At 46.0% G+C, this 27,320-nt stretch overlaps 1 protein-coding gene across 1 annotated transcript; it reads right to left on the reverse strand.

Moving 5' to 3' along the window:
* Nucleotides 1–25,555, reverse strand: VOPP1 (vesicular, overexpressed in cancer, prosurvival protein 1; the record flags this gene model as incomplete). Its single annotated transcript, XM_015425080.1, has 4 exons — nt 1–2,966; nt 6,659–6,795; nt 12,951–13,028; nt 25,497–25,555. Coding segments are annotated over 4 exons (444 nt in total), but the record flags the coding sequence as incomplete, so codon positions are not given.
* Between the last annotated feature and the right edge of the window lie 1,765 nt (nt 25,556–27,320).

A 27,320-nucleotide genomic window follows, 5' to 3' on the forward strand; every position in this document is an offset into this window, starting at 1 on the left:
TTCAGTTACATAGTTAATGGCCCAGCTAGGATACAAAGATTACAAAAGCTAAAAACATCAGCTCCACCAGAACAGTCATAGATCCAGAATCTCGGTCCAAGAGATACACCAAGGATATACAAACTGGATGTCTACTCAGATGTCCAGTTGGGATATTATCAGTATGTACCATGACAAGGAATCAGCTTTACCAGTTACTACACGCATTCACAAAATTAAAGAAGGATAGATGATAGTATGTCTTTTGCATCTGAGCTATGAATATCACAGCACTGGCAACACCAGCATATGATGAACATCCTCTGAACGGCTTAGGATACTAAGCCCTACACTGGGGTGAGAAAAGGATGAAGCGCAAGGGATGCTGGGGTGAACAGGAGAAGGTGGTGGTAATGAGCCCCCCCCCCCAATACAGCAGAGGGATGGTGGATGGGAAATTGCCAAGCAAAATGATTGGCTTGTGGGACAGCCAATGAGCATTAGCAGCCCATTGCAAGGGTTTGTGTTTGATGGTGCAAGCCCTCCACTAAGCTCTGGAGGGAGCTCGGGTTTCCTTCCATATCCTGTATCTAGCCCCACGTGGGATTTGAACTGGTGACCACTGGAAGGCCAGACCTCCACCTTCCCACTCTGCTCTGCCTTTCTCTGCACTCCTCCCTCCCCAGGTACGTATATGGCTGGTTGGTTAGAGAGCTGCTCCAATGGGTGTGAGAGATGTTGGTTCAGCTCGGTCCTCTTCCTTCGGATTTGTTGCTAACTGGGTTGCTGCTAGTCAAAATGGTGAGCTTGGCCTTCTTACCAGCACCCCCCTTGGTGAGATCCCCCCCCCGCCCCCGTGGGTGCTTTTCCCCAGTGCAAGGGGGGTGGGGGAGAGAATGACCAAAATGGGTTTCTGTGAATGTGCAGTTGCTGTCCTACGGTCTTCATCTCCCATGCCCAGCCAAAGGCTGATGCTCCTGAGCTAAATGCTGGGGTTGCCTGCCCCGCCTTACACTTGGGAGATAATATTTGTTTGTGTTTTCGGCAATACTGGGATTAATACACGTCCGTTCCAACTTTTGTACATGTTCAGATCAGAGCCCGCTTCTCAATAGTGCTTTCAACATACTCGATAACGGCAGTAAGATACCACAATCTGGGGAAACTGGTCTTTCAAATGCCCCATTTAGCAAAATACAAAACAGGGATTCCCCCTTTATCCTTCAGTCTAGAGCTGAAAGGGGAGACAAGGCCGGAAGTAACTTCTCTCCCTGCTTTCTCCTTCAGATGTTTTGTCTTCTCCTGTTTCCCTCTTTTGCCAGTCACAGGTAATTCCTGCTCTCCTGACCAGCAATAACGGAGAATGGACAAAATGGTCAGAGCGAGAAGAGAAAAGATGAGAGAGCAATGGCGGGTGCTCTTCTCATGCCCAGTTTTGAGGGGCAAAGTGATCATGAGGGGACCCACCTGAATCTATTTATTATTATTATTTATTATTTGTATTTATAGCCCACCCATCCCGCAAGCGTGCTCAGGGTGGGTAACATCCTAAAACATACAATAAATGCAAGCTATCTTCCCAAGAGGGGACCCAGCTGAATCTATTCATGAGGGGACTTGTTCCTGACGTTTTCCACACAAGTCGTCATTTCCTCAACATACACTCCCTGGCCCAAGATTTGTCCCGTCCTGGAGGACAGTGGATCACTTCCCAATATGAAGGACTTCCATTTGAGGAAATGACAAAGATGGGCGGAAATTAACTTCGACGGGATTTTGAAAGCGATGCCAGAAAGCGAAAGCCTGAAAAGAACGTGCAGAAGGAATACGAAAACATCCAAACCAAACTGAAGGTTTCACACATTACAGCAAGACAATCCCAGTTACAGGCATCCAGTAGACACTCAAGTGGAAGCTTTAGCCAACCGTCCTGTGACATTTCTGGTCACAGTCTCTATTTTATATCTTAAGTATACATTGGGGGGGGGGAACTTAAGCATACACCTAAGCCATGAGCAAAGGGGCCCCACATCAACAGCACAACCTACATTTTACTGTATTTTCATTTCATTAAATATTCCCTTTAGGAAAGAGATTTTTTTCCCCCTGGGCGACCAAAGTTTTGCGGCTCTGCATGGCAGCATCACTGTCGGTCTTGAAGCTTTTCCTCTGCCATGCATGTCAACAGCTTGGTATGACATCCACATCATTCACAGTACTTGTATATGTACTTATTCTTGGCAGCTATGTCCAAAAAAGAAACGTGGGCTGGAGTTCCTCCCAAGGTTTCTGCGAGTGAAACGTGGAAGCCTTGGTCAATCTGTCATTTCCCCCAGAGTTCCTCAGGGTTTGCTCCATCCAATCACTTCTTAAGAATTTGGTAACAAATACAGCTTGTTGCGTGACCAGTTTCAACTGGTTCGAGCTGTCCATCCCTCGCTCGCTCCCTCTCCACCTCGCCATCTATTTCAGACACTACATTTGGCTTTTACATCATTTTGTGCTTACTACCATACCGCGCCATGACGACGTCTTAAAATACGCCTTGGGATCCACAAAGAGAATAAATAAAAAGGAAAGCATAAAAGGTATTTAAATATAGGTTTCCGAGAAGGGAGGGGGGGAAGCATTTGAAAAGACTTGGCTCTGGTTCTGAAGGCGTTTGGAAGAGAATTGCTCTTTGCCGCAAAGCCGCAGCTCCTGTCCAAAGAATGCCAAGCTGGAGGCAGCCAAAGGAGGCCGGAGTATTCAGGAATCTTCCCTTGCTCCCAATCCCGCCCTGTTCTGACAAAATCAGCTTCTGCTGCAGCAGAGGGGTTATGTGGAAGTTTTCACAGCCTGCTCATACGGCGGGGGCGGCGTGTTGCAGTATGACGGGGGAGGCGGGTAAAGGGGGTTCACTTGCGGGGACTTCGGCTGGACGTGGTAGGCCATAGCCATGGGGTTCATCACCGCTCCTTCTGGCTCGGCGTAGTAGGGCATCCCTCCTGGAGACGGAGACAAAGAGAACAGATGGCATTTGTATGTGGAGTTATATTTTAAGAGCAATAAAAGCTTGACTGTCAAGGTAGTGGGTTTGAGGGTCAGCAAAAAAGCTCCATTGGCAAGATGTCAGGTGCAGACTAGGTTCAAAACTCAACTCAGTCATCTCCCTGGGTGACCTCGGGCTGGTCACTCTCCCTCTCTCAGACTACGCTACCTTCTAGAGGGCGGAAGAGCCGTGCATCTGAACTCCTTGAGAGAAAAGCAGGATGAAAATGGGACAAACAGCAAGTACCAGCAAGGCCACGTTTACAGGTGCACATTTCAGTTTCATACCAAATGGGGGAGGTCGCCACACCAAGGAGGAATAAAAAGATCTCTGCCACTTGTAGAAATTATATAACATAAAAGATACGCGTAAAACTGAACACTTTTGCTCCCATGTATTTCAATGGGAAAAGTGAAGCACACGCTTAATTCTCCCATGGCAATCCATTGGGTTTTAAATGCATTTCCATTTAAATTGTCTGTGATCTTGCCTTCTTTGGAAGATGAGTTCTTCAAGCGGCAGCCCATTCCACATTTGTGTGCCTGGACTCTGGAAAGCACCGAACAGATGCCACCCTCAGCATTAAGCACCTAGCATGATAGCCAGCGGTGGTGCATTCAATAGAAACCGCTATTAGGACGTTGAAGTCCTGTGCCTGAGAATCTCTGCTTTTGTGTTGTTTTTTAAGGGCAAGTTTCTAACCCCCTGAGGCAATTCTGACTGAAAAGTCAAAAGCCAGAGGGGTAGTTAAAGTAAGATTTCTAGTGTTGGAGGGTTGAGTTTCAATCAAATACAACACTATTTTCCTTAAGGACTAGGATTCTCTTTTCCAACAACAACAACACCACCCCCAGATTCTTCTATAGTTTGGGACAAAACTACCTTCACCGTGTAAGAAAATAAGGTCATTGGACTCAAGATAGAGAGATATATATCACTCCTATTCTTACGAAGATGAATCTTCCCCCGCAACCCTGGGTGCTTTCAGTATTGTTATCTGATTCAAATGCCGATGGACTGATAACAGTTAACGCGGCGCGGTTCCTGGCCAAGGTTGCTGCTCTCAAGAAACACTGACAATTTTATTACCTTTGCAAACACCTACACCGATTTTCAATCTTCGGAGGATTTTAGTTAGTTGGCTCCGCCCCAAGTGTAGTTAGGTTTTTATTCTCTGGGCTATGCCTGGGTTTTATATGTTTATTGATTGTGACTATGTATTTAGTCATATTTTATGTCAATTTTATGTATCTATTTTACCCCTTTTGCATTCTCTTCTGGTCAAGACTTCGGTAACATAGACCCGTAATAAATTGAATTGAATTGAACTGAAAATAAGGTATGAACACATATGAAGCTGCTTTATACCGAATCAGACCCTTGGTCCATCAAGATCGGCACTGACTACTCAGACAGACAGCGGCTCTCCAGGGTCTCGGGCAGAGGACTTTCCCATCACCTACTGCCTGGTCCTCTAAAATGGAGATGCTGGGGATTGAACCTGGGACCTGATGATCTACCACTGAGCCACAGCCCCTACCACAGTACTCCTTATTCAGTTCAATAACTGGAACTCGTATAAGGGAATATGATGCTACTCTATACTGATGTAAACCATGGGTCCACTTAGCTCAGTACTGTGACTAGAAGCTCTCTGGGATCTCAGTGTCAGCAAGCTGCCAAAAGGGTTTTTTCCCCCTCTCTCCCATGTATGCGCTTGTCTGCTTTCACTTTCCCATGTGTGCCTGTTGATGCGCTTAATTGCCTAGTTGCAGGAACGTCCATATCTCTCAAGGCCATAGGTGGTTGCTGCCGGATAGTTGCTTGGGTGATCTCATGGTACACTCCATGAGAAGCAAAGATGTTATGGTTATCTAGAAGCGTTGCTTCCCAGGCCCAAAGGCGTGGGCGGGAAGTCCCGCAATTGGGTCTCTGCTTTTTGAATGTACTATAATCCACTGTGCTCAATGCTTACCCCTCATTCTGAACAGTGATCCTGTTTACGCACCTATAGCTTCAAATAAAGTAAAACCTTTCTTGCAAGGTGTGTATTTCGTTGATGCTGTGGGAGTCTGACACTCAGGTAGAGAAAAAGTCTCTCCTAATGCCCACCTGAGATCTTTTAATGTGAGAGGGCGGAGACTGAGCGCAGGACCGTCTCCATTCAAGGCACACCGTCTGCTGTGCGATCCCCAGCCCCATTCCAGCAATTTGGAACCTTTTGTGAACATGTTCAATTTCTCTGGCAATTAGGACTGTTTGGAGTCGGGCCAGCTACTTAATTAACACGTATTTGCCCTAGTCATTACTTCAGAACACCCCCAGAACTTTTTGTTCCCTTTCATGCTTCCTGGGACAGGAAACAGCAGGCACAGGAGAAGAATGGGTGGGAAAGAATAATAAATACAGTGTGGTGTTAAGTGATCGTTTGGACCACAGCTCGGAATTCTTCGCTGCCCTGAGGATTCTTTTTTTTTTAATACATATGCACGCGTGCACACCCGATTTCTCACTTCCTCAGCAGCAAAAGCGTTGCCAAGTCTCAGTGCTGTGGCTCTGGAGTGCCAACCTGACTGGTTGGCAACACTCTAGCTCTAAAAGAACAGGGGAAGCCCTTGCCAAGCAAAGACCCAAGCTCACTCCTACAGTGGCATTCTGGCTTGGCTGCTTAGAAGGAAGGGAGCCATGGGGCAGGCCTCTTTGGTGAGCCAGTTTGGTGTAGTGGCTAAGTGCGCGGACTCTAATCGGGGAGAACCGGGTTTGATTCCCCACTCCTCCACTTGCACCTGGCTGGATGACCTTGGGCAAGCCATAGTTCTGGCACAGCTGTTCTTGAAAAAAGAGCAGTTTCTGTCAGAGCTCTCTCAGCCCCACCCACCTCACAGGGTGTCTGTTGTGGGGAGGGGAAGGAGTTTGTAAGCCGCTCTGAGACTCCTTCGGGTAGTGAACGGCAGGGTATAAATCCAATTGCTTCTCTTCTCTTCTCTTCTTCTTCTTGGCCTTCACTGTCTGCTGTTGTTTAAACCTCTGAACTCAAGATTCAGTTCCTGTTTCTCGATTCAGTACAGGATTTCGGACTGAATCACGTTCCTGGCTCACCGTGCAATCTTTATCTGCCCATTACTATCTATTTTTAAGTTTGTATCTACATTTTCATCCCATTCTTCCTCCAAGGAGCTGAGGGTGGCATACACAGCTCTACCCATATCCTCACGACAATCCTAGGAGGATGGTTAGGCAGAAAGAGGGCAAGGGGCCCAAGATTTTACAGCTGATTTGAACTGCAGTCTCCTGGCACTTTAACCACCACACCATAAATATGACTTCAATTTCCAGTTTGGTTGCTATATAAAGACAAAATTACCTGTTCCAAACTTTCTGGAGTTTGGGTCCTAGTGGCAAACATGCTGTGGAGCCCTGTTTTTGGACCCTCTTTTTAAAAATGAGGATGCACACTTACTGAGCTGGGGTGAGAAGGAGGCATCCATCTACCTTTAGAACTGCATATGCCTCCTAAAAAAAGGCCTGGCCCGACGAGAACAGAATATTACATTTGTTGTTGACTTGCATGCAAAGTACAGTTAGGTCATCTCCCTTAAACAGTCATCAAGGGTGGGTGGATTTGACTGGACAGATGTAATGCCTGACCTGCAGCATTGCTGTTAGGTGGCCGGGTGTACGATACGTTGTAAGTCGTTTCGTCAACCAGCGGTGGAGGATACATCCGCCTTCGGATGAAAAAACCCGCCCCGCAACAGAATAAAACTCCCATCATCAGAAGGAACCTGAGCAAAGGGAAGAGGAGAGAACAAGACAGTTTAGCTCACTGTTGCACCAATGTCTACCACCATTATTGCACAAATGTCTAGTCTAAACTAGGGGTTCCAGTGCAAAGAGGAACAACAACTAAGTAGTTCAGATATTCAGCCAAAGTACAAAGATCTAAAGGTCGATGTGTTTCCATATCTGAGGGCCTTTTGTGATGTTTTCTATTAGGGAGGTTAACCTCTCTGTCAGAAAAAAAAATTACATGTTTCCTGTAAACAAAAACATAACTGAACTATGGAATGACACAGCTCGGTTACCAGTACTATATTACATCCATTCTGCTGATGGTCCACTGGCTACCTATCAGTTACAGTTCAAGGTACTGGTTATCCCAAGGGTGTCTAACATGTGGATCAGGCCCCCGGAGGGCTTCTATCAGGCCCGCGGTGGAACTGGCTGTCTTCTGCTGCTTCTTCCAGTTCTGCTGCTGCTGCATCATCGTAGGTTTGCAGCTTACAGATACACACCTGAACAGCATACTCAAGTTTGCAACAGCACAGACATTTCGATGTAATAATTCAGAGCAAGAGGTGTCAGTTATCAGACACTGTTAAATAAACAATATATTGCAAGTGTGCTAATGTTTTAAGCATGTTTTTAACTTAAGTGAAAAACAACCCTTTGTGTCCCTGTCCTTTATAAAGTTTATATCTCCGCTACCTGGCATTACATTTTATGACACACATGGCCCGGCCCAACAAGGTCTCATTTATGTCAGATCTGGCCCTCATAACAAATGAGTTCGACACCCCTGGGTGATCCAATACAAAGCCTTGCGGAGCTTTGGACCTGCACACCTGCAGGACTGCCTCTCTTGCTATGCTCTGCAGTGACAGCTTCACTCATCTGAGGAAAGCCTCTGAAAGTGCCACCCTGCAAATGGGTAAGATCGACAGCTGACCGTACACATCCATTCTCTGTTGCGCCTCCCCCCACCTTGTGGAATGGCCTGTCTGAGGAGGCCAGGAAGGCCCACACACTTCTATCATTCTGCAGAATGTGCAGAACAGAAAAGTTCATAAGGATGTTTTTATAAAGAGATTTGGGCTGTAGTATGAAGGAACAGCCCAGGCTAGGCCAGTCTCTATTGAGATATATGTCTAGGTAATAGAGGTAGCAAGCAGTTACTAGATCAGTTTGATCTGTTTGACAGTCCTAGCTGTCATGCTAGTGATTAAGAACTTACAGCCAGGTGTTATACTAGCAGGTGGTCTCTATCAGGCATTGTTAGAGTAGATAATTAATTCACCTTGTTAGTGATGGGCTGGGTTTGGCATATTAGCTATCAGCTTGATAAGCTAGGTGGGGACTTAGTCTCTCAAAGCGAAGGCATGGTATGCTGTATGATAGCCTGTATATCTCTGTGTATAGATTCACCATTATATCTATATAAACTTTCTATGCACCTTCATCACCAGTTGGTCTCCAGCTTCTTATTTACTACACCCAATAGTCTCATCAGACCTTGGAAGCCAAGCAGGGTTAGTTCATAGTTTTACTATTATGGTCTTAAGACCAACATACAGAGTAAGCATAATCCAAGCAGGGCTGGTCCTCATTACTAATTGGATGGGAGACCACCAGGAAACTCCAGGGTTGCTAAGGAGGCAATGGCAAACCACCTCTATTAGTCTGTTGGCTTGAAAACTCCATAAGGGGTCGCCACAGATTGGCTGCAACTTGACGTCATTTTCCACCACCATAAAGGAACGGTTTTGGGAGGATGCCTCTTTATAGAAGGAACAAGAATACAATCTTTCCAAGTTCTTTTTGTATGTTTTATCCTGCTCTTTCTGCATGGTCTTCTACTTTTGTAATTGCATTTTCTGCATTTTTTTAATAATGCGCACCATGTCTTGAGAGACCGATTTCTTTTCTGAGAAACCGATTTCTTTTTTGCATTTCCCCCTAACTCCCGTAATCCAGGTCCTATTGCACTGTTTACTGGATGCCCTGTGGTGTCTGACGACACGGTTTTATATCGCGTGATCCGCCTTGAGTCTCAGCAAGACAGGCTGGCTATAAAGTAAATAAATAAAACTATCTTCTATGTGTATCAGGAGGCCATTGTTTGCCTCACCTTTTAAAACAGCACTGCATCTTCTCATTCTGAGGCATACCAGGCCTGGGAATAGCTCCCCCCCCCCTTGCCTGAGGCAAATAAGCATCGTCTCCAAGCAACCAGGAAGGAATATTAGAAACTCGACAGCTGGCGCTCTCTCTCTCTCTCTCTCTCTCTCTCTCTCTCTCTCTCTCTCTCTCTCTCTTATTTTTTAGGCCTTCAATGAACAATAAATGTGTAACAGGGGTTATAAATAAGCAGGAGGACCTAGACACAATTGTGTGGACTAGTAACTTCCAGAAACTTGTTTGTAAGGCTGAGGGACCCTCTACTCATCCCCAGACACAACATTATAATATAAATTCATAGATGACTGTCCCAAAAGGGCAAAACCCCTCATTCTTATCTCCTGTTATAACAACCTACCAGGTTTAAATTGAGAAATTGTGATTCTCAGAAAATACGTGAAGATAGCCAGGGACAATCAATAGCTGTTCCGACATTGACTAACTATAGATCAAAACAATGCACATCCTATTGCATGCAGAAACAGATGACAGGAACTCCACTGACTTCAAAAAGGTTAACGCTTTCTTCCTAGTACTTAAAGTGAATAGCTGCAATCCTATGCATAGATATTAGAAAGCAAGAAAGTTCAGGATTAGGCAGTATTTGACCTTTGTATCTAGTACCACTATTCCTAAATGATACTGGGGGGCCCTGCACTAAGGGTCCCCCAACTGGTTAAGCAGAATAATGAAAAGGATGGTACTACCACATGGCTGCCACAGGAACCAGAACCAATCACAAAATGGCTACCGTGAGGGGACATCGCAAAATGTTATGAGGTTCTAAGCCAAGGAGTGTCCTATGATGGAGGCATGTCTTGATTTGCCATAATATGATGCCTAAGAACATCCATGATGTCCTGACTCCTGACTACTCTGGTTTTTGAGGACTTTTAAAAGTTTCCATTGTACGTGACAGCCTTTTCAGCATTTCTGAAAATACAGATCCTGGAGTTTTCAGAGGTCACACTGTCCCTGTCTGAAGGACCTAATCTTGTTTATGCTCATGGAGTCACAACATCCTAGTATGTTGCTCTGTGAAGCTTCGTGGAAAGTTTTTTCCATGAACTTTTAGCTAAAAGAGGAGGTGGAATTAATGAGACAGAGAGCCTGAAATGATGCCAAAGAGTCTGCTGTATTTTATTCATGCTTGTTCCTTAAAACCTGCTATTTATATATTTTTTAAAACCCACAAAAAGGACACAGCGCTTTGGATCCTGTTTTTATTCTGTAGGAGAATAATCCTATTAATAGATTCTCCTCCTTTTCTGGTGGATTAAAGGCTGGCAACTGAGGTAACTGGATGAGGGCTTCGTAGATCCTGAGATGGCAAGCCTCCCCAAAAGGGACATTACACTACACAAGGATTATTACTGTGATAAGTGCACTAAACTAAATAAATAATACAGTACCGCAAATATCAGAAAATATATGCTGTTTAAATAAGTTAAAGTGATATGCTTTTTTTAACACAAATACAGTCAGTTTCAAATAAACAGAAGTGGTTTTTAATGAAGCAAATGACAGCCAAGCACCAAGATGACAGAGCATCACTTGCCCCAGAGTCCCTATCTATACCTTGTGGCTAACAGCCACAGAGGTCCATCAGTGGCTATCAGCCACAAGGTATAGATAGGGACTCTGGGGCAAGTGATGCTCTGTCATCTTGGTGCTTGGGGGGGTCAACAGTGGGAGGGCTTCTAATGTCCTGGACCCACTGGTGGACCTCCTGATGGTACTGGTATTTCTGGCCACTGTGTGATACAGAGTGTTGGACTGGATGGGCCTTTGGCCTGATCCAACATTGGCATCTCTTTATGTTCTTATGTTCTTATGTTAATAACGTGCTCTGGAATGTCATTTTGACATTCCTTCTTCTGAAGAAGATTCTATAGATAAGTTCCAGTGTTTTGTCTCATCTATAAGAGTAGAAATAAAGCCTGATGCTCACATATTTTTTCTTCATAGGTCAATAACAAAGCACAATTGCTAGTAGAAAGTTCATTTTGGGCAAGTTACAGTCAAACTCGCCCAAAATGAACTTTCTACTAGTAATTGTGCTTTGTTATTGACCTATGAAGAAAAAATTATCTATAGAATCTTGTTCAGAAGAAGGAACGTCGAACCGACACAGGACATTCCGGGGCACATTGTTAACATCATTTGCTTCATTAAAAACCACTCCTGTTTATTTGAAACTGACTTTATTTGGGTAAAAAAAGCATATCACTTTAACTTATTTAAACAGCATATATTTTCTGATATTTGCAGTACTGTATTATTTAGTTTAGCCCACTTATCACGGTAATAATCCTTGTGTAGTGTAATAGCCATATACTGTGTACCATACTCTGTTTGCTTATCCCCAAAAGGGACATCTGTGACAGGCAGCTGCTTCCAAATGGAAGTTCCCTGTAAAGAAGAAGAAGAAGAAGAAGAAGAAGAAGAAGAAGAAGAAGAAGAAGAAGAAGAAGAAGAAGAAGAAGAAGAAGAAGAAGAAGAAGAAGAAGAAGAAGAAGAGGAGGAGGAGGAGGAGGAGGAGGAGGAGATTGGATTTATACCCCGCCCTTCACTTGGAGTCTCAGAGCGGCTTACAAACTCCTTTCCCTTCCCCTCCCCACAACAGACACCCTGTGGGGTAGATGGGGCTGAGAGAGCTCTGACACAAACTGCTCTTTTTCAAGGACAGCTGTGCCAGAGCTTGTGACTGACCCAAGGTCATCCAGCCAGGTGCAAGTGGAGGAGTGGGGAATCAAACCCGGTTCTCCCAGATTAGAGTCCGTGCACTTAACCACTACACCAAACTGGTATACACAAAGATTGATACCACACTGGATTCTTCTGAAGTCTCTCCTGTTCCAGTGAGGTGGAGGGAAGTCAGGACTGGGTCTTGGCTTTGAGAAAGAAGCACGCTGGCACCAGGAAACTCATTAGTGTGTGCCATGGTGGCAGTCACTGCCCTACAGACATATTACTGATTGGCTGGGCCTCTCTGTTTTAGCCTATGGAAAACAATCTTAACATGTTTTGGTAAAAGTTTCCCAAAGTTGTAAAAAATATATAAATAACGCCTCTATATGGAAAGAGTAACGCTTACAAATAAGAACTGGTAAAGTTGTGAGGTAAAATTTTTGTGATTTTACTTCCAGAAGGAATTGTCAAGGCTATGTAGGCCTCTGGCAACGGCCTGCCAAACAGTGGGGGTCTTTCTAATCCAAATGGTTCACAAGTGATCAGTCAGTTCACTTCAGTGATCAACTGCAACTGTGAATCAAAAGTGTGATCAAACACTTAGGCTGCTTTCAGACATCACAAAGTTTCCAGTTAAGCTGTCAGAGAACATGGCTTGTGGAAGATTTCCTGGCCTGCAATGATCCATAGTTATGGCAAGCACCTCACCAGTCAGGAACCTCACCTGATCTCACCACACCAGTTAGGAATGTGGTTAGTATATCATGTAGTTAAAGTAAAGGTAAAGGTTCCCTTCCTGGAAAGCCAGTCGAATCCGACTCTAGGGTTGTGGTGCTCATCTCCGTTTCAAAGCCAAAGAGCCAGCGCTGTCCGAAGACATTTCCGTGGTCATGTGGCCGGCATGACTAAACACAAAGGCGCACGGAACGCTGTTACCTTCCCACTGAAGTGGTACCTATTTATCTACTTGCAATTTCTTGCTTTCGAACTGCTAGGTTGGCAGGAGGTCTCGAACTGCTGAACTACCGACCTTCCACAGCCTGCAGTTCAGCGTCTTAACCACTTGAGCCACCGCAGCTCCTTAAAAATCTCTGAAGGGAGCACCCGGATTGTGTAGTTAGCATCATGTAGCTAGCAATGCTCTAACAGAGAATCTGCCTCCCTGCACCAAAATATAGCTCCCAGGGTTCCCGGGGGGGGGGGAACCTATGACAGTTAACCTGGTATAAAACTGATGTAAGTTCATCCTATGGCAGTGCAACAAAATAGGTGCAACTTTTAACTGACTTACCAAAAGTACCATAGTCGCTGAATAGACAGAGTCCTTACACAGCACCTTGAGCCACAGCAGTCTTCGTAGGAACGGCATCTGCACACACACACAAACAAAAAATAGAGAGCATTTGGGAATTACAAAGCAAGAAGCCGCCTGGCAGAGACGTGCATTAGCAGGAAGGGAAAACCTCAGTGGGCTGCAATTCTGTCAAAGCCGGTCGTTTCAACTGTCAACACATTAGCTGAAGAGCAGACATGGAAGATTCAGCAACTGTGATTCCAGAAGAGCCACTTTGAAGAATGTCACTGGTGAGATTATACATCTGGAGGCAACAGCTGTGCTGCGCTGCTATGGGCTGCATAAAGGCACAGATGGGGCACTCCCTCGAGATTGGGAAGCGAAGCTAATTTGGACCTCTAAAGAAGCCAGCCTTTCTAATGCCCTCCCCGTCATGGATGCTAGTTCAGAGAGGCCTTCAGCCTTTGATTTGTGAGCCTTTTTGATTTACTTCGATCGTGTGAGGAGGGGGCCTTTCCCCAGGGACGAATTCGGAGAAGGTAAGCAACATGCCCTTTGCCTGGAAGCACACTCAGAAGTAAAGTGTCTCTATTTCCAACACAGGAGAGAGAAAAATAGAAGCCCATAAGAGTTGGTTGGTACAACATTGACCAATGACTCACACGTATGAATAAGCCATTACAGACAGATGTTTCGTATAAGAATAAAAAACATGATGAGCTTCTGAGGCCCAAAACAATACAAGGCAGACCCATATCCTTAAATAAGAGTCTCCTCTCCTGACATGTGAGATGGTGAGAGGGTCTGCTCAGCACTCCCTGCCAATGTACTCCTTTGATTCTTTGAACTGGTCCCTGTGGTAAGAAATTTTAGAAATATAGAAGGTTTGGGTTTAAAAATGAACCACATAGTTTATAAAATCCATGTATCTGTCTCTGTCTTTGCTAGCAAAACAGCAAACAGGCTTGGCCTGCTTCACTGAACCGAACCCCATGTTTCTTTGCAAGCCCTTTGTTCCAGGAAAATCTCTCGCAACATTTGCATTACATTGTTCATGAACCTAAAGAATTTGGAAACATTTAGAAATAAAAGATTGGTATGCACCTGCCATTAAGTCAAGGAAGCCAGAATATTTGCAATACTAAAGGCTTGCCTACATGCAGAAACTCACATCACGCCTCCAGCCAGCAGACAGTGCCTGACTGTCTACCTTGCTTCAAGGAAACAAAGAATATCCTGAAATTGTAACACTCTTGTGTTTGTCACTTAAAAATTTAGGTGCTATCTCGCATTGTTTTGCTAAAGCATCAGGGTAACCCCATTGCCTCTGGAATGTGGGAACATTTCCTGGGCCATAATGGCCCACATTACCAGGGCAGTTAGATTAATTGATGCAGTTTATAATTTCTATGGTTCTATCGAAATGTATGGGACCAATATGGTATAAAAGAAGGCAAGACGCTTCATTTCAGCACTGACTCTCGGAGATCCAGGGAAGGCTTTGTCTTTCGTGACCTCTCTGGGCCAGTCCAGAAGCTTCTGTGCATGGGGAAATCTTTGTTCTGTACATATAACCACTGACTGTCTCTTTTTTAGGAAGTAAGTATTCTGTTTTGTATTTCTTGCTTGTCTTTAGCTAATAGACTATTTTATTGTTTAAATAACCTTGTGTTGCATTCCAGCTAACTTTCTTTTAACATTCTACGCGCCTTGGTAAGGGGCACTCACCAGACCATCACGAACCTAAAGGGGGTGGGAACAGGTACAGGTAACACTTTATACAGGGTTAGTTTAGACTGCCAAGTGCTACAGTTTCATTTTTACGACAGTCCCCATTATGTTAATAGGACAGACTGGTATCTGTCACCGTCACAGGTAAAATGGGGTTCCCCGAGTCATCAAACATACAGTAACAAAGAAGACAGCAATCCAGTTATCGGCGTGCTTGTGGAAACCAGCCCACAAATGTCTCAGATGCATTTGTCTCCTGACCACAGACGTTGACGACTTTAGATAAAATAGGGCATGAGGGTGACAGCAAAGATAGGCATTCTTTCACAGAGGCACTATATTGCAAAATTCAAAGCAGGAGAGGCATCAATCGGGATAATGCTTGAAAACCATGACCAAAAATGCAAACAATTATGCAATTCCTTTGCTCAGAGGCCAGCGTACTAGATTTCGTTTTCTACTGAGATAGGAGGTGGTTAAAAAATTGATCAAGAGTCTCCCATTGATCAGGAAGCTCTCTTCATAGTTCACCTGGTCTTTATAGTTAATTCTGCAGTACCACCACATTTTGGGGCTGCAAAGGCCTACTGATAATGTGCACACCTAGGCAAGCCAGGGTGCCATACCCCTTTTCTCCACACGCAAAGGATGGTGAGGCGAGGCCACTCCATGGTGGAGAGGATCTCCTTTTAGCATAGGCAGAACTCATCCTCTTCCAGTCATGTGACTCTCACATACCTGTGCAATCCTGTTATTTCTTGCTCATGCTTGCAATGTGGTGGTTTTACTTCCTGGGGGGGGGGGGGGGGGGGGGTAAAAGTTGGGAAGATTGGTCCCGGCTCTGGAAAGGTTAGAGGCCACTTCCTTAGAGGAAGATTGGATGGGATATAGAGCAGAAGAGGGAGGGGAAAGTCACAAGGAGAACGGTGCGCCATTAGGCAGCCTTAAGCAAAGTGCATTTATTGCTCAATCACTCCCTCGGGCTTCTAATTCAAAGCCATTAGGAACATAGATTTTTCAGACTTCAGGACAAACCTGGCATGGACCAAAGCAGAGCTGCATCAGAGCTGAAAGTGTCTGAGACCTGTGTTCTCTATCCCTTTGCTTTCAGAAAAACCTCAGCTCCCCTTGCAATAATAATAGGACAGCTTTCAACAAGGAGACAAGGCCTGCAGTGTGCTTAATGAGCCAGAGAACATTGGATCTTGACATGTCATTGGTTAGACAAAGCAGAAGCACAAAACCCAGAAAATGACCTTTATGATGACAACTTATTCATCTGACATTTACAGGCTAGATAGGAGGAGGAGGAGGAGAAGACCAGGTCTCATGGTTTGAGACAGGCCAATGTTAAAGATACTCTTCACTGAAAATCAGACAGCAGTGTAGGCTGTTTGGGATGGCACTCAAAGGAGCCAGACTCGCAGCTTGGTGATACCTGGCCTTCTCTTTCAAAGCACCTCTCAACAACCTTGGTTGGTATGTTATCCACACCTTCCTTGGATAATAACCTGGCCACAATTAAGAATATAAGAAGAGCTCTGCTGGATCAGATCAATAGTCCACGTAGTCGAGCTTTCTGTCTCACACAGTGGCCAACCAGTTCCTCTAGAGGGCCAACAACAGGGCATGGGGGTTGAGGTCTTCATAAGAACATAAGAAGAGCCCTGCTGGATCAAACCAGTGGTCCATCTAGTCCAGCTTCCCATCTCACACAGTTGCCAACCAGTTCCTCTGGATACTAAATTCCTCAACTGCTGGAATTCCCTTGCTTTACAAACACTGTGGGGGTCCAGTCCTGCTCTGGACCACTTCATGGGGGAAGAGGCTCCTATTTCCCATGTCTTGAAAATAGTATGGGGGAGGAGATAGGAGCTCCTCCCCCACACTACAGTCCTGTGTAGGATCAGGCCCCCCCACAGTGTTTGTAAAGTGAGGGAATTCACCAGTAAATGGTGGTGGCGTCCCTTATAATCTAGGTTGGCTTTCAGAAGAGCTAATAAGAGACAGGACCTTTTTCATAGCTGGCACCACACCTTGGGAACACTTGCCCTAGGAGACCCACCTCACACTTCTACTGATAGCATTTGGATGCCAGGTAAAGTCGTTGCTCCTTTCTGGGAGTTGCTTGTTTTATTTTGTGACTGAAGTTTCGCCCCCCCCCCCTTTCTTTTTAGAAGAGTTTTGGCCATTCAGTGTGATGTTTGCTTTTCCTTGCTGTTTTTATGCTCTTTGGGTTTTTTTTAATAAGCTATACTGCTGTCATGTTCTTTCTTCCTCCTTGGCGTGTATGTGTTCATTATATTATCCATTTTTATTTGCGAGCTGTTTCTGACCATTATATGATTGGAATGCAAGTGTCACTGTACAAGTCCACCATGATACTCAAATCCAAACAGCCAAAGAACTAGGTGTAATTTTGCCCAGATGGCAGAACAACTTTTCCATTGTGTATGTCTTCTGCTGCAGATTGCAGCTTCTTTAAACAGGCTTTTGTTTAAACAACAACAACAACAAAAAGCTGAGACAACTACAGGAACCTGAGAGTCACACAAAGTTGTGGCTTTGCATCTCAAAGAGGTTACTGGAGAGCTGGAAAAGGTGCAGAGAAGGGCAACAAAAATGATCTTGGGGTTGGAATGCCTTCTGTATGAGACAAGATTAAACTACCAAGGGTTTTCTAGTTTGGGAGGGGGAGGAGACAGTGACAGATGTCTACAAAAGTATGCACAGTGTAGAGAAAGCAGAGAGTAACTTTTCTCCCTCTCCCATAGAACTAGAACTCAGGGTCATCTAGGACCGGCAGGAGATTTAAGATCGACAGAGGCAAAAACTATTTTACAGGGCTCTTTTTGTAGAAAAAGCCCAGCAGGAACTCATTAGCATAATAGGCCACACCCAACAGCAGAAACTCATTAGCATATTAGGCCACGCCCCTGCCAGCACAGCTCATTAGCACATTAAGACGCACCCTCATGTTACCAGAAGTGTGGTCATCCAGCCACACCCACCTTTTGCTTCTTATTCTGTTTACCTTGTTTGTTGTCAAAACCCAGGGCTTTTTTGTAGCAGGAACTCCTTTGCATGTTAGGCCACACATCCCTAATGTAGCCAATCCTAATGAATTTCTGCTGCTGGGTGTGGCCTATTATGCTAATGAGTTCCTGCTGGGCGTGGCCAACTTGGGAGCCAGTTCCTGCCCAAAAATAGCCGATTTTACACAACAGGTAGCTGACCTATGGAACTCACTGCCACAAGATGTAGTTAGATGGAATTAAAAGTGGGTTAGACAAATGCCTGGAGGACAGATTGCTGAATGAGATTTCCAGGTTCATATCTATGAATGTCAGATGCTGGGGAACAGTCAGCAGTTGAGTTGTCTGTGGGCGCTGCTTGCAGGCTTCCCTGGGGCATCTCATTGGCTACTGTCGGAAACACAATGCTGAACTAGATGGATCCAACACAACTACTCTTATGAGTGTTGGACTTACACCAGGGAGGCACCATAGCCCAGTGGTAGAGCATCTGCTTGGCATGCAGAAGGTCCCGGGTTCAATCCCCAGCATCTCCAGTTACAATAATCAGATAGGAGGTAATGTGAAAGACCTCTAACTGAGACCCTGGAGGGCCGCTGCCAGTCTGAGTAGACAATACTGGCTTTGATGGACCATTGGTTTGATTCAGTATTAAGGCGGCAGCATCATGTGGTTTCAAATCCCATCTCACCCTAAACCTTAATGGATGGATCTGGGCCAGTTGCTCTCAGCGACAAGCTAAGCATAAGGATAAAACAGAGGGGCTATGGAGAGGGAATATCCAACAATAGACACAGTGCCAACAACGTACGTGAGTTTGACAGTCAAAAGGACCAGCTCCTGCCTCAATGTAGGCAATGGAGAAGAGTAAAGAGAAAGGGCCAAGAGAGAAGGCGTATGGACCACTGTGTATGAACCACTGACCTCAGTCAACTACCAGCTCTTCAGTTTCACAAGAACCCAGAGCCAGTTTCATGTAGTGGTTAAGTGCGTGGACTCTAATCTGGGAGAACCGGGTTTGATTCCCCACTCCTCTACTTTCACCTGCTGGATGACCTTGGGCAAGCCATAGTTTTGTCAGAGCTGTCCTTGAAAGAGCAGTTTCTGTCAGAGCTCTATCAGCCCCACCTACCTCACAGGGTGTCTGTTGTGGGGAGGGGAAGGGAAAGGAGTTTGTAAACCGCTCTGAGACCCGAGTGAAGGGTGGGGTATAAATCTAATCTCCTCTTCCTCTTCCTCCTATTGAAACAAATGTTCCAACTTTGCATGGGAGCAAGGGGCCGTTCTCCCCTTCAGGGTTCAGGGTTCCCCCCCCCCATCATTCCCATAACTTATAAACATGATTTACACTTCGTCTCTGCCCCCTCAGGGGGAAGAAGGGCATGCAATGGATCTCCCCCACCCAATAACTCTGCAGGGATGCGGGGGGGGAGAGGCTAGCATCTCTCCGTCTGGTCCCATTTAGCTTCTGTGTGCATCTTCATGGGGGGCGGGCAGGAAGGGAGAGGATCCAAGCAAAAACATACGTCCCTCGCGAAAGAGAAGGTTAGCCAGGGATGTGTATGAGCCCGCTAAATAAAGTTGCATTTATTTAGGCTCAGTTACAGCCGCTGATAGCACTATTGTTGTAATCTTTTGGCAACATGCTGTTCCAGAGAATGAAAATGTACTCAGGCCAAGGCAGGGAGACTGTAAATTACGCTTGCCAGCACCATAACATAATCAACCCCACTGGATCATTGGGCAGGGAATTCATTACGCTGACTGGATTGGCCTCCCATCAGTGCCCATTACGCTTCCATAGTGTGTGTGTGTGTGTGGGGGGGATGACGGCAGAGTCCCTCCCTCATTTACCATGTTCCACGGGGACCCCTATAAAGAGCAGGCTCAACATAATGAATCAGTGGTCTCCATTTCTGGAGGTGTGAGCCCAACAAAATGACAATACATCACATTGATGTCCTGGAAAAAGATATATGTTTTGCACCGGATTAATCAATCTTGAGCCACCTAATGAAGAAGCCAGACTGGTTGCCTAGCAAAAGTTACTCTTAAGGAGCATCTCCAAATATGATGGATCACTGTGTCGGGAGGTGGTGGTGGTGGTGGGGATCCCTGTTTTGTCTGGTTCAGGATACGCATTTGAATGGCTTGTTTATCTCCGCCTTATTTAACCTGCACAGTAAACAGCAGAGACACTCTTCTGCTGCTGAAGGCACAAAGCCTTATGTTCAGGAGGAAGATGTTGTCTTTCTACGAACCGGGTGTGTAGGAACAGCAATGGAACCCCTGCTGCGATGGCACAGAATGCATCACAAGAGGAGGCCTGCGGAACGCCATCCTGACACCTTCCCTGCAGCGAAGCAGAAACGACAAAAGACTCTTGGTGGGGGGAAAACTGGGTTTTGATGCAGGAAATATCTTACTCAGATTTAGCCATCTGTTCCAGGCCAACAGCCCATGAATCTCTTCCACCAATTACAGCTATCTGGAACTAGGAGAGAAGGGATCTAGGAACGGGTGTTTTTTACTAGCAGAAGGGCTGTGGCTCAGTGGTGCTTTCTGTGCTAAAGGCCCCAGGCTCAATCCCCAGCATCGCCAGTTTTTTAAAAAAAGGATCAGATAGTAAGGGAGATGAAAGATCCAGAGACCCTGGAGAGCGACTGCCATTCAGAGTAGATCACACTGACCTTGATAGACCAGAATAAGGCAGTTTCATGTGTACTGTATACAGCAAACCCTCTCACAAGACCACTGAATGGTGCGAAGAAGAGGAGGAGGAAGTTGGATTTATACCTCACCCTTCACTTTGGAGTCTCAGAGCGGCTTACAATCTTCTTCCCTTCCTCTCTTCACAACAGACACCCTGTGAAGTAGGTGGGGCTGAGAGAGCTCTTTGAGAACTGCTCTTGAGAGAACAGCTCTAAGAGAGCTGTTGCTTGCCCGAGGTCACTCAGCAGCTGCATCTGGAGGCGTGGGGAATCAAACCCAGTTCTCCCAGATTAGAGTCCTCGCTCCTAACCACTACACCAAACTGGCTCTGGGTTCTTGTGAAGCAGAAGAGCTGGTAGTTGACTGAGGTCAGTGGTTCATACACAGGGGAGAGTGGAAGAGCTTCTGCTCGACATGCGCAGAAGGCCCCAGAATAAATCCCTTTGCAACTCCAGTTAAAAGGATCAGGTAGCAGGTGATGTGAAAGACCTTCACCTGAGATCCCGGAGGGCTGTGCCAGCTACAGTATACAATACTGACCTTGATGGCCCAGTGTGGCAATAGGGCCCATCAGTACATACAGGTTTCACCAGTATGGTAAATTGCAGATCACTAGGGCTGCTGGAAACATTGCATACAATGGGAGAGGCTAAAGCCCCTGCTCCCCACATACCCCAGTCCCAGCTTGTACTGGGGCCTCACATGTCTGGGGATTACATTTCAGCACGGAACTCCGGGGTGTGTGTTTGGCTGCCAGGATCCGGGTGTGCCCGTACACGATCTGTCATGTAACTGGGCTGCCAGTGCAATGAATTACAACTAACTATGCAAACGTATTTACTTACTTCATTTGTACCCCACCTTTCTCCTCAGTGGGGACCCCACAGCGGCTGACATCATTCTCCTCCCCTCCATTTTGTCCTCATAGAACCCTACAACTTCGATTCGGCTGAGAGTGCGTGGACCTGCAAAGCTTCCATCTCAGAGGTGGGACTCAAACCTGGGTCTCCCAGATCCTAGTCTGACAGCCACAATAATGCAACATCTCATTTGAACATGGACACTGGGACCAGAGCTTGCAATAAACCCAGATGCCAACTTTGCTGCCACATACACCCAGACAACAAGATCACCAGACCTAACAACATCAACTACACCATCAGAGGCTCATTCGCTTGCTCATCTTCTAACATTGTATATGCCTTTAAGTGCCAGCAAACCCTACGCCAGAGGATAAATGGACACAAATCTGACATCAGGAATCACAAGACTGTGAAACCTGTAGAAGAACACTTTAACCTTCCAGGACATTCAATGAATGACCTCAAAGTAGCTGTTTTATTACAAAGGAACTTCAGGAACAGACTGGAAAGGGAGACTGCTAAATTACAACACCTGGAACAAAAACCTCCCCAGGACTCAATAGGGATATTGGTTTCTTATCTCATTACATATGCTAACCCATTCAGTCCTCACATATGTATTCTCAACAAGAAGGACTATACATCTAATCTTACAATGGATTTAAAACAAAGATCATTTTATGGGCAAACTACAGAGAATAGCTATCTTTCTTATCTCTGGTGGCTGCTGCTTGGAAACACAGCACTGAACTACAAAGACACCTGGTCCAAAAGCACAAGCAGAGCTCCACAGTATCTCAAAAAGAAGGATTCCTCTTCTTTATAATATAAAGCTGTAGAACATATACCCATAGGCTTACCAAACGTCGGCGGGGGAAATCTATTTCCTGGCAGGATGCGTGCCGCGGGGGACGGCTGTGTGCGCTGCACCCGCCGTCGCCAGGATGTGACGCTCCGTGTTACTCTGGCAACGGGACCCCAAACAGCCCCGTTGCCAGAGTAACGCGGAGCGTGACATCCTGGCGACGGCGGGTGCAGCGCACACAGCCGTCCCCCGCGGCACGCATCCTGCCACCCAGACTAGCCCGATCTTGTCAGAGCTAAGCAGGAACAAGCCATGCTTAGTCCTTAGACCAGAGACCACCAAGGAAGATGGCAAACCGCTTCTGCTTGTCTCTTGCCTTGAATATCCTGTGGCCCTGCAGCTGTCGCTAGTCAGTTGCGACTTGACAGCACACAGTTATGAGATGGGGCAAAGGATTTGCCAAAGGATAGCCCACCCACACCATCGATCTAATGCTGCTCTTCTGTCTACTGAGAGAGAGAAACAGGTTGTAGCTTAACAAACGTTGCTTTCTATGTAGCTGTGATGTGGACTGCACTTTAAAAGCAGGTTTCAGAGTCCAGCTAAATCAAGACAGCTGGGAGGTAAAGAGTGAACTTTTCCCTGGAAGGGAGAGCTTGAGTGACAGGCTGCTCCTCTTCTTTGATTGGCCAGCACCAGCAGAGGAAAATATATAATCAGCTGAGTGCTGAGGGGAGAGTCAGTTTGAGTTTAGTTCAGTTTGAAGTGGGTCTGTCAGGTAGAACCATTCTGAAGGCAGTCAAGTTGGTTTCTGACCGTTTGGAGTCAGTGTGCCTGATCGGAAAAGTCAGACAGATTCACCTGCTGAGTGAAAGAAAAAGGCTCCTTGCCTTAACTGTGTTATATCTCTATCCTGAGGAGGAATTCAATACAAGAATTCAAAGTCTCAGTGTCAGCATAAGTTAAAGTATGTTTTACACGGACACCAGAACTGGGAGAGAGTTTTGGCAAGAGTAACTGGGGTAGTATGTGGAAACCCCCTTTCAAGCCAAAAAACAAAAAGGGGAACAGGGTTAATTCTTCTGAGGAGAAGAATATTAATTCCTGCCCAGTGTCAAAGAGGGTTTAGCTCTGAGGAGGACCCTGGTCTGTTGTAAAGGGGAAACGGTTTTAGACATCTCAGGAAACAGAAATAAACTGTAATTTAACAAAGGAGTGAGTTAGGTTCACAAAGACAGTGACCAACTCCAGGAAATCTGAACTGCCATAGGAAACTCTCTGAGGAAACATGGTTGCTGTAACTAATATGCTAAGTAAAACTCGTCTTGCTGCTAAGATCTAAGCAGGGCCAGCTCACTCACTAGGCGAACTAGGCGATCGCCTAGAGCGGGACGGCCCTTAGGGGCGCCAAACTGAACCCGGCCCCGTACTCTGGAAGTTTCTTGATTATTTGTGTGTTTCATTCTTCCTAAAATGCATTTACTTTTGAAAATTGGTGGGCGCACGGGGGGGGGGGCGCCAGAAGGGATCCTCGCCTAGGGTGCAAAATAAGCTGGGGCCGTCCCTGGATCTAAGAATGCCTGAAAATAAGCTTTAACAACATCATTTTGCTTGTTTAAAGAAGCAAACACTGTACCATCTACAACTTGTGCCTCAGCAATCCCCATCCCTGCCTGTTGAATAAACTTGTTCTTTTGTTTTACTGTTAATCCGTCTCCAGTGCCATTTAAAAAGGGAAAATAAGAAGAGGGCACCTACTTCTCCACAGAAAGTTCCTTGGGTTCAGCTAAAAGCCGAATTATATTCTGTAGACAGGGCGGGACAGAAAATCTTTTATAAACCACATTCATTTACACACTACTAGGGACTACTCAGTCACAGCAGGGAACAAAAAATAATTTTGTCGGGGAAAATCTGCCTCAGAGTGGGGAAAGTGACAGTGATCCATCATAGCAGCTGAGGTGATCTTCCCCCCACACCCTGTTCTTTTGTAGGGTGGGCATAGGGTCATGACAGGGCAACATAGGAACATTCCATTCCTTACACAAGGGAAGCAGATACTCCAGTACTAAGGGGGAGGGGAGGCTTTAAGCAGCAAGAGCCCCAAAGATCTGTAGCAGATTGACAAAAGGAAAGCAAGAGCAAATTCACGCCCATAAATATTTAGTGCTTTGACTTCTTTGAGTTGGACTCCGCACTGGAAGGAAGCCCATTGGTGAGCGGCTTCCACAGGCAGACAAGAGAGAGTGGCTTTAAAATTTCTTATGGGCCAACATACATTCATTTGCTATTTGGAGTATTGGGCGGGGGGGGGGGATTTCTGATTTGGAAATCACTTCTCAGAAGTTTTTCCGCACCTTCCTTGGACTTCCCCTTGGTGGTGGAAAGTGCCATCAAGTTGCAGATGACTCATGGCAACCCCATAGAGTTTTGAAGGCAAGAGACGTTCAGAGGTGCTTTGCCATTGCCTGGTCACACGGGCAGGAAAATGCGGGGGGGGGGAGCGTGGCTGTTTGCCCCGGAGCAAAATAACGCACAGCTGCGCGATCAGATGTCCCGTCGAGGTCCCGTGGTTAGGGGGGAGGTGCTGATCACAGGACAATCCTGTGGCGCAGCAAGGAAGCGGCCTCTCTAGCAAAAGGCTCTGCGGGTTTAACCCCTTCCAGGGCTGCAGAGGAATGCAAACGATGTCCTCCATCCGGTCCCCTCCAGGAGGAGCTTCAGCCGGGCAGCCCTCCCGCCACGCCCCCCCCTGCACCTCCCCCTCTGCTGCCTGGTGCAGAGAGTTCCTCTCAAGCAGGTGGAGCCAGGAGTGGGGGGGGGGTACGGAAAAGAGGAGGGAGCTGTGTTGTTTGTTTTTAAACAAAGTGTGCGTGTGCGCATGCCCCGTTGGGTGCTTGTGTGCATCCCGTGGAGACTTGGGGGGGAAAAAACCTTTTAGCGATGGGACATGGGCGGGCGCCGAATGCCATGACCTACCACCGGAAATGCGATCAGGCGCCCTCCGGAAACTAGTACCTCGGAGGTACTACCTTAAATCTTCGGCGGGAAGCCTCGGGTTCGCCACGGGAGCTCTACGCTTCCCAGATGTGGCGCTGTGATCGCGCCTGGAAAATCCGCCTATCTTCCGTCTCTGTAGCGTGGCTAATGCTCCGTGTGACCGCAGCCTCTGTGTAGCAACTCTGGACTTCCTTGGCGGTCTCCTATCCAAGGACTAACCAGGGCTGACTCTCCTGAGCCATTCCGGTCAGGGCACAGGCTCCCCTTATAGACTCCATAAAACAAAAGTCAGCCATTTCAGCAGTTACTGGTTAACAGTTAGCAGAATGGATAAGAATCTGAATCAGTCACACGACAGGCAAATATACATAAACCCATTAGGGAAAAGATCACTTACAAATAATATATGGGATACACTCCTTCGAAGTACCAGCATTGCTTTTTGGCCTCTGTATACTGAAAAGAAAAAGGGGGGAAATATTATACTGTGCATGGTATAAAGCAAAATCCACAAATTACATGCAATAAACAATAATCTCTCATGAAAATTCAAAGTAAAATAAGCTCTATCGTTCATAAGTGATTAGGACAGGACAACCAAATGTCAAGGAAAGCAAAGAAAGAATTGCAGGTTATCGTTATATAATTCTTTAAAAATTTTGACATGTTTATACCCCACATTTTTCCTGAGATTTAATGCAGCTAACAAGTCGCAAAGGTGTATAAGAACAAAAAAAAATCAAATATATTAAAACTTTATCTCAAAACCAGAAAACAGGCAATCAAACATCAGCATAAATACAGCCCCTAAAAATAAAATTAATTATGACTGGAAGCAACTTTGGGAGCATTTGTATTTCTTTAACGAGGGGATTTATACGCTGCCTCCTCAGAGTCTTGCTGAAGGCATTTTATAATTAAAATAATTAAGTTATCAATATAAAAACAACAAGCCGCAAAAAAAAAATCCTCATTTTGTACTAAAACTTCTGAATAAAAATATTGCATGCACAACACCAGGGTGTAGTTGGACTGCTGGATGAGTCGAGCCTCAAGTCTCCCTAACAAATGGCACAGTCCTCTTACATGGACATGTGGCCTGTACAGCGGGTTGCCAACTGACCGGTGAAAAATGTTTCGTCCCATTAATAGAGATTTGATATGTAAAAATGGATAGCTGAGCTCTTCATGGCATGGAGGTAAACAACATCTCCTTAAGCTTCAGTTAAAGGGACAGGACACTCCCCCCCCCCCCCCCCCCCCGACAGTTGACAACTCCACCAGCATCCTACTGCTCTGCTCAGCAAACTGGGAAGCCTTTTACCAGGCTAAGGAGCCTTCCTTCAACTTAAACGGGCTCTTCTGCTAGCTCTACGGTGATCCCTATTTTCCATTATTGTCTGGCTCCTTACCTCACCCCAACTAAACTTTTTGAGAAGTCTGGGGGTTGTCTTTTTGTAAAGTTATTAATTCAGAACCATACCATTTGGCAAGTTTCATCTTCCACCCCGGGGGGGGGGGGCAGACAGAATGCATCTCATCTGGGGTCACATGTATCTCACTGCATACGTGGCTATCTCCATTTTGTTTTCACAACAATCCTTTGAGGTAGGCTGAGGGAGAATGTAACTGGTCCAACATCAGTCAGAAGGTTTTGTAGTGAGTGGGGATTTGGAGCTGGGTGTTCCCCCAGCCTAGTCCAGCGCTCTAACCCCTATACCACACCAAGGTAGTATGCATAATACCTGTATCCCGAAGTTTCAGTACAAAGGCTTAAAAAGTAGCTTCCAATCCTAATGAAAGAAACGGATTAAGTTATTCGCTGGCTCAGAATAAAGAGCTGGAGGAGGAGGAGGGAGAGAAACTTCGGGGACGCAGGCAGGCTCAGCTGCTTACCAACATACCTCTTCTCAAGAAGAACAAGAGTATGTACTCTAAGGAGTCTCAGAGCGGCTTACAATCACCTTTCCTTCCTCTCCCCACAACAGGCACCTTGTGAGGTAGGTGGGGCTGAGAGAGTTGTGAGAGAACTGTGACTGGCCCAAGGTCGCCCAGCTGGCTTCATGTGGAGGAGTGGGGAATCAAGCCTGGTTCTCCAAATCAGAGTCCGCCACTCTTAACCAATACACCACACTGGCTCTCAAGACACCACAACTCCCCTCAATCATGCCTTGTTTGCCTTCATCCATATGTTCTCTGCCTTGGGCCTCTCCTTGGTCTG

This window comes from Gekko japonicus, unplaced genomic scaffold (assembly GCF_001447785.1).
Source record: "Gekko japonicus isolate JY-2015 unplaced genomic scaffold, Gekko_japonicus_V1.1 scaffold2995, whole genome shotgun sequence".
Lineage (NCBI taxonomy): Eukaryota > Metazoa > Chordata > Lepidosauria > Squamata > Gekkonidae > Gekko > Gekko japonicus.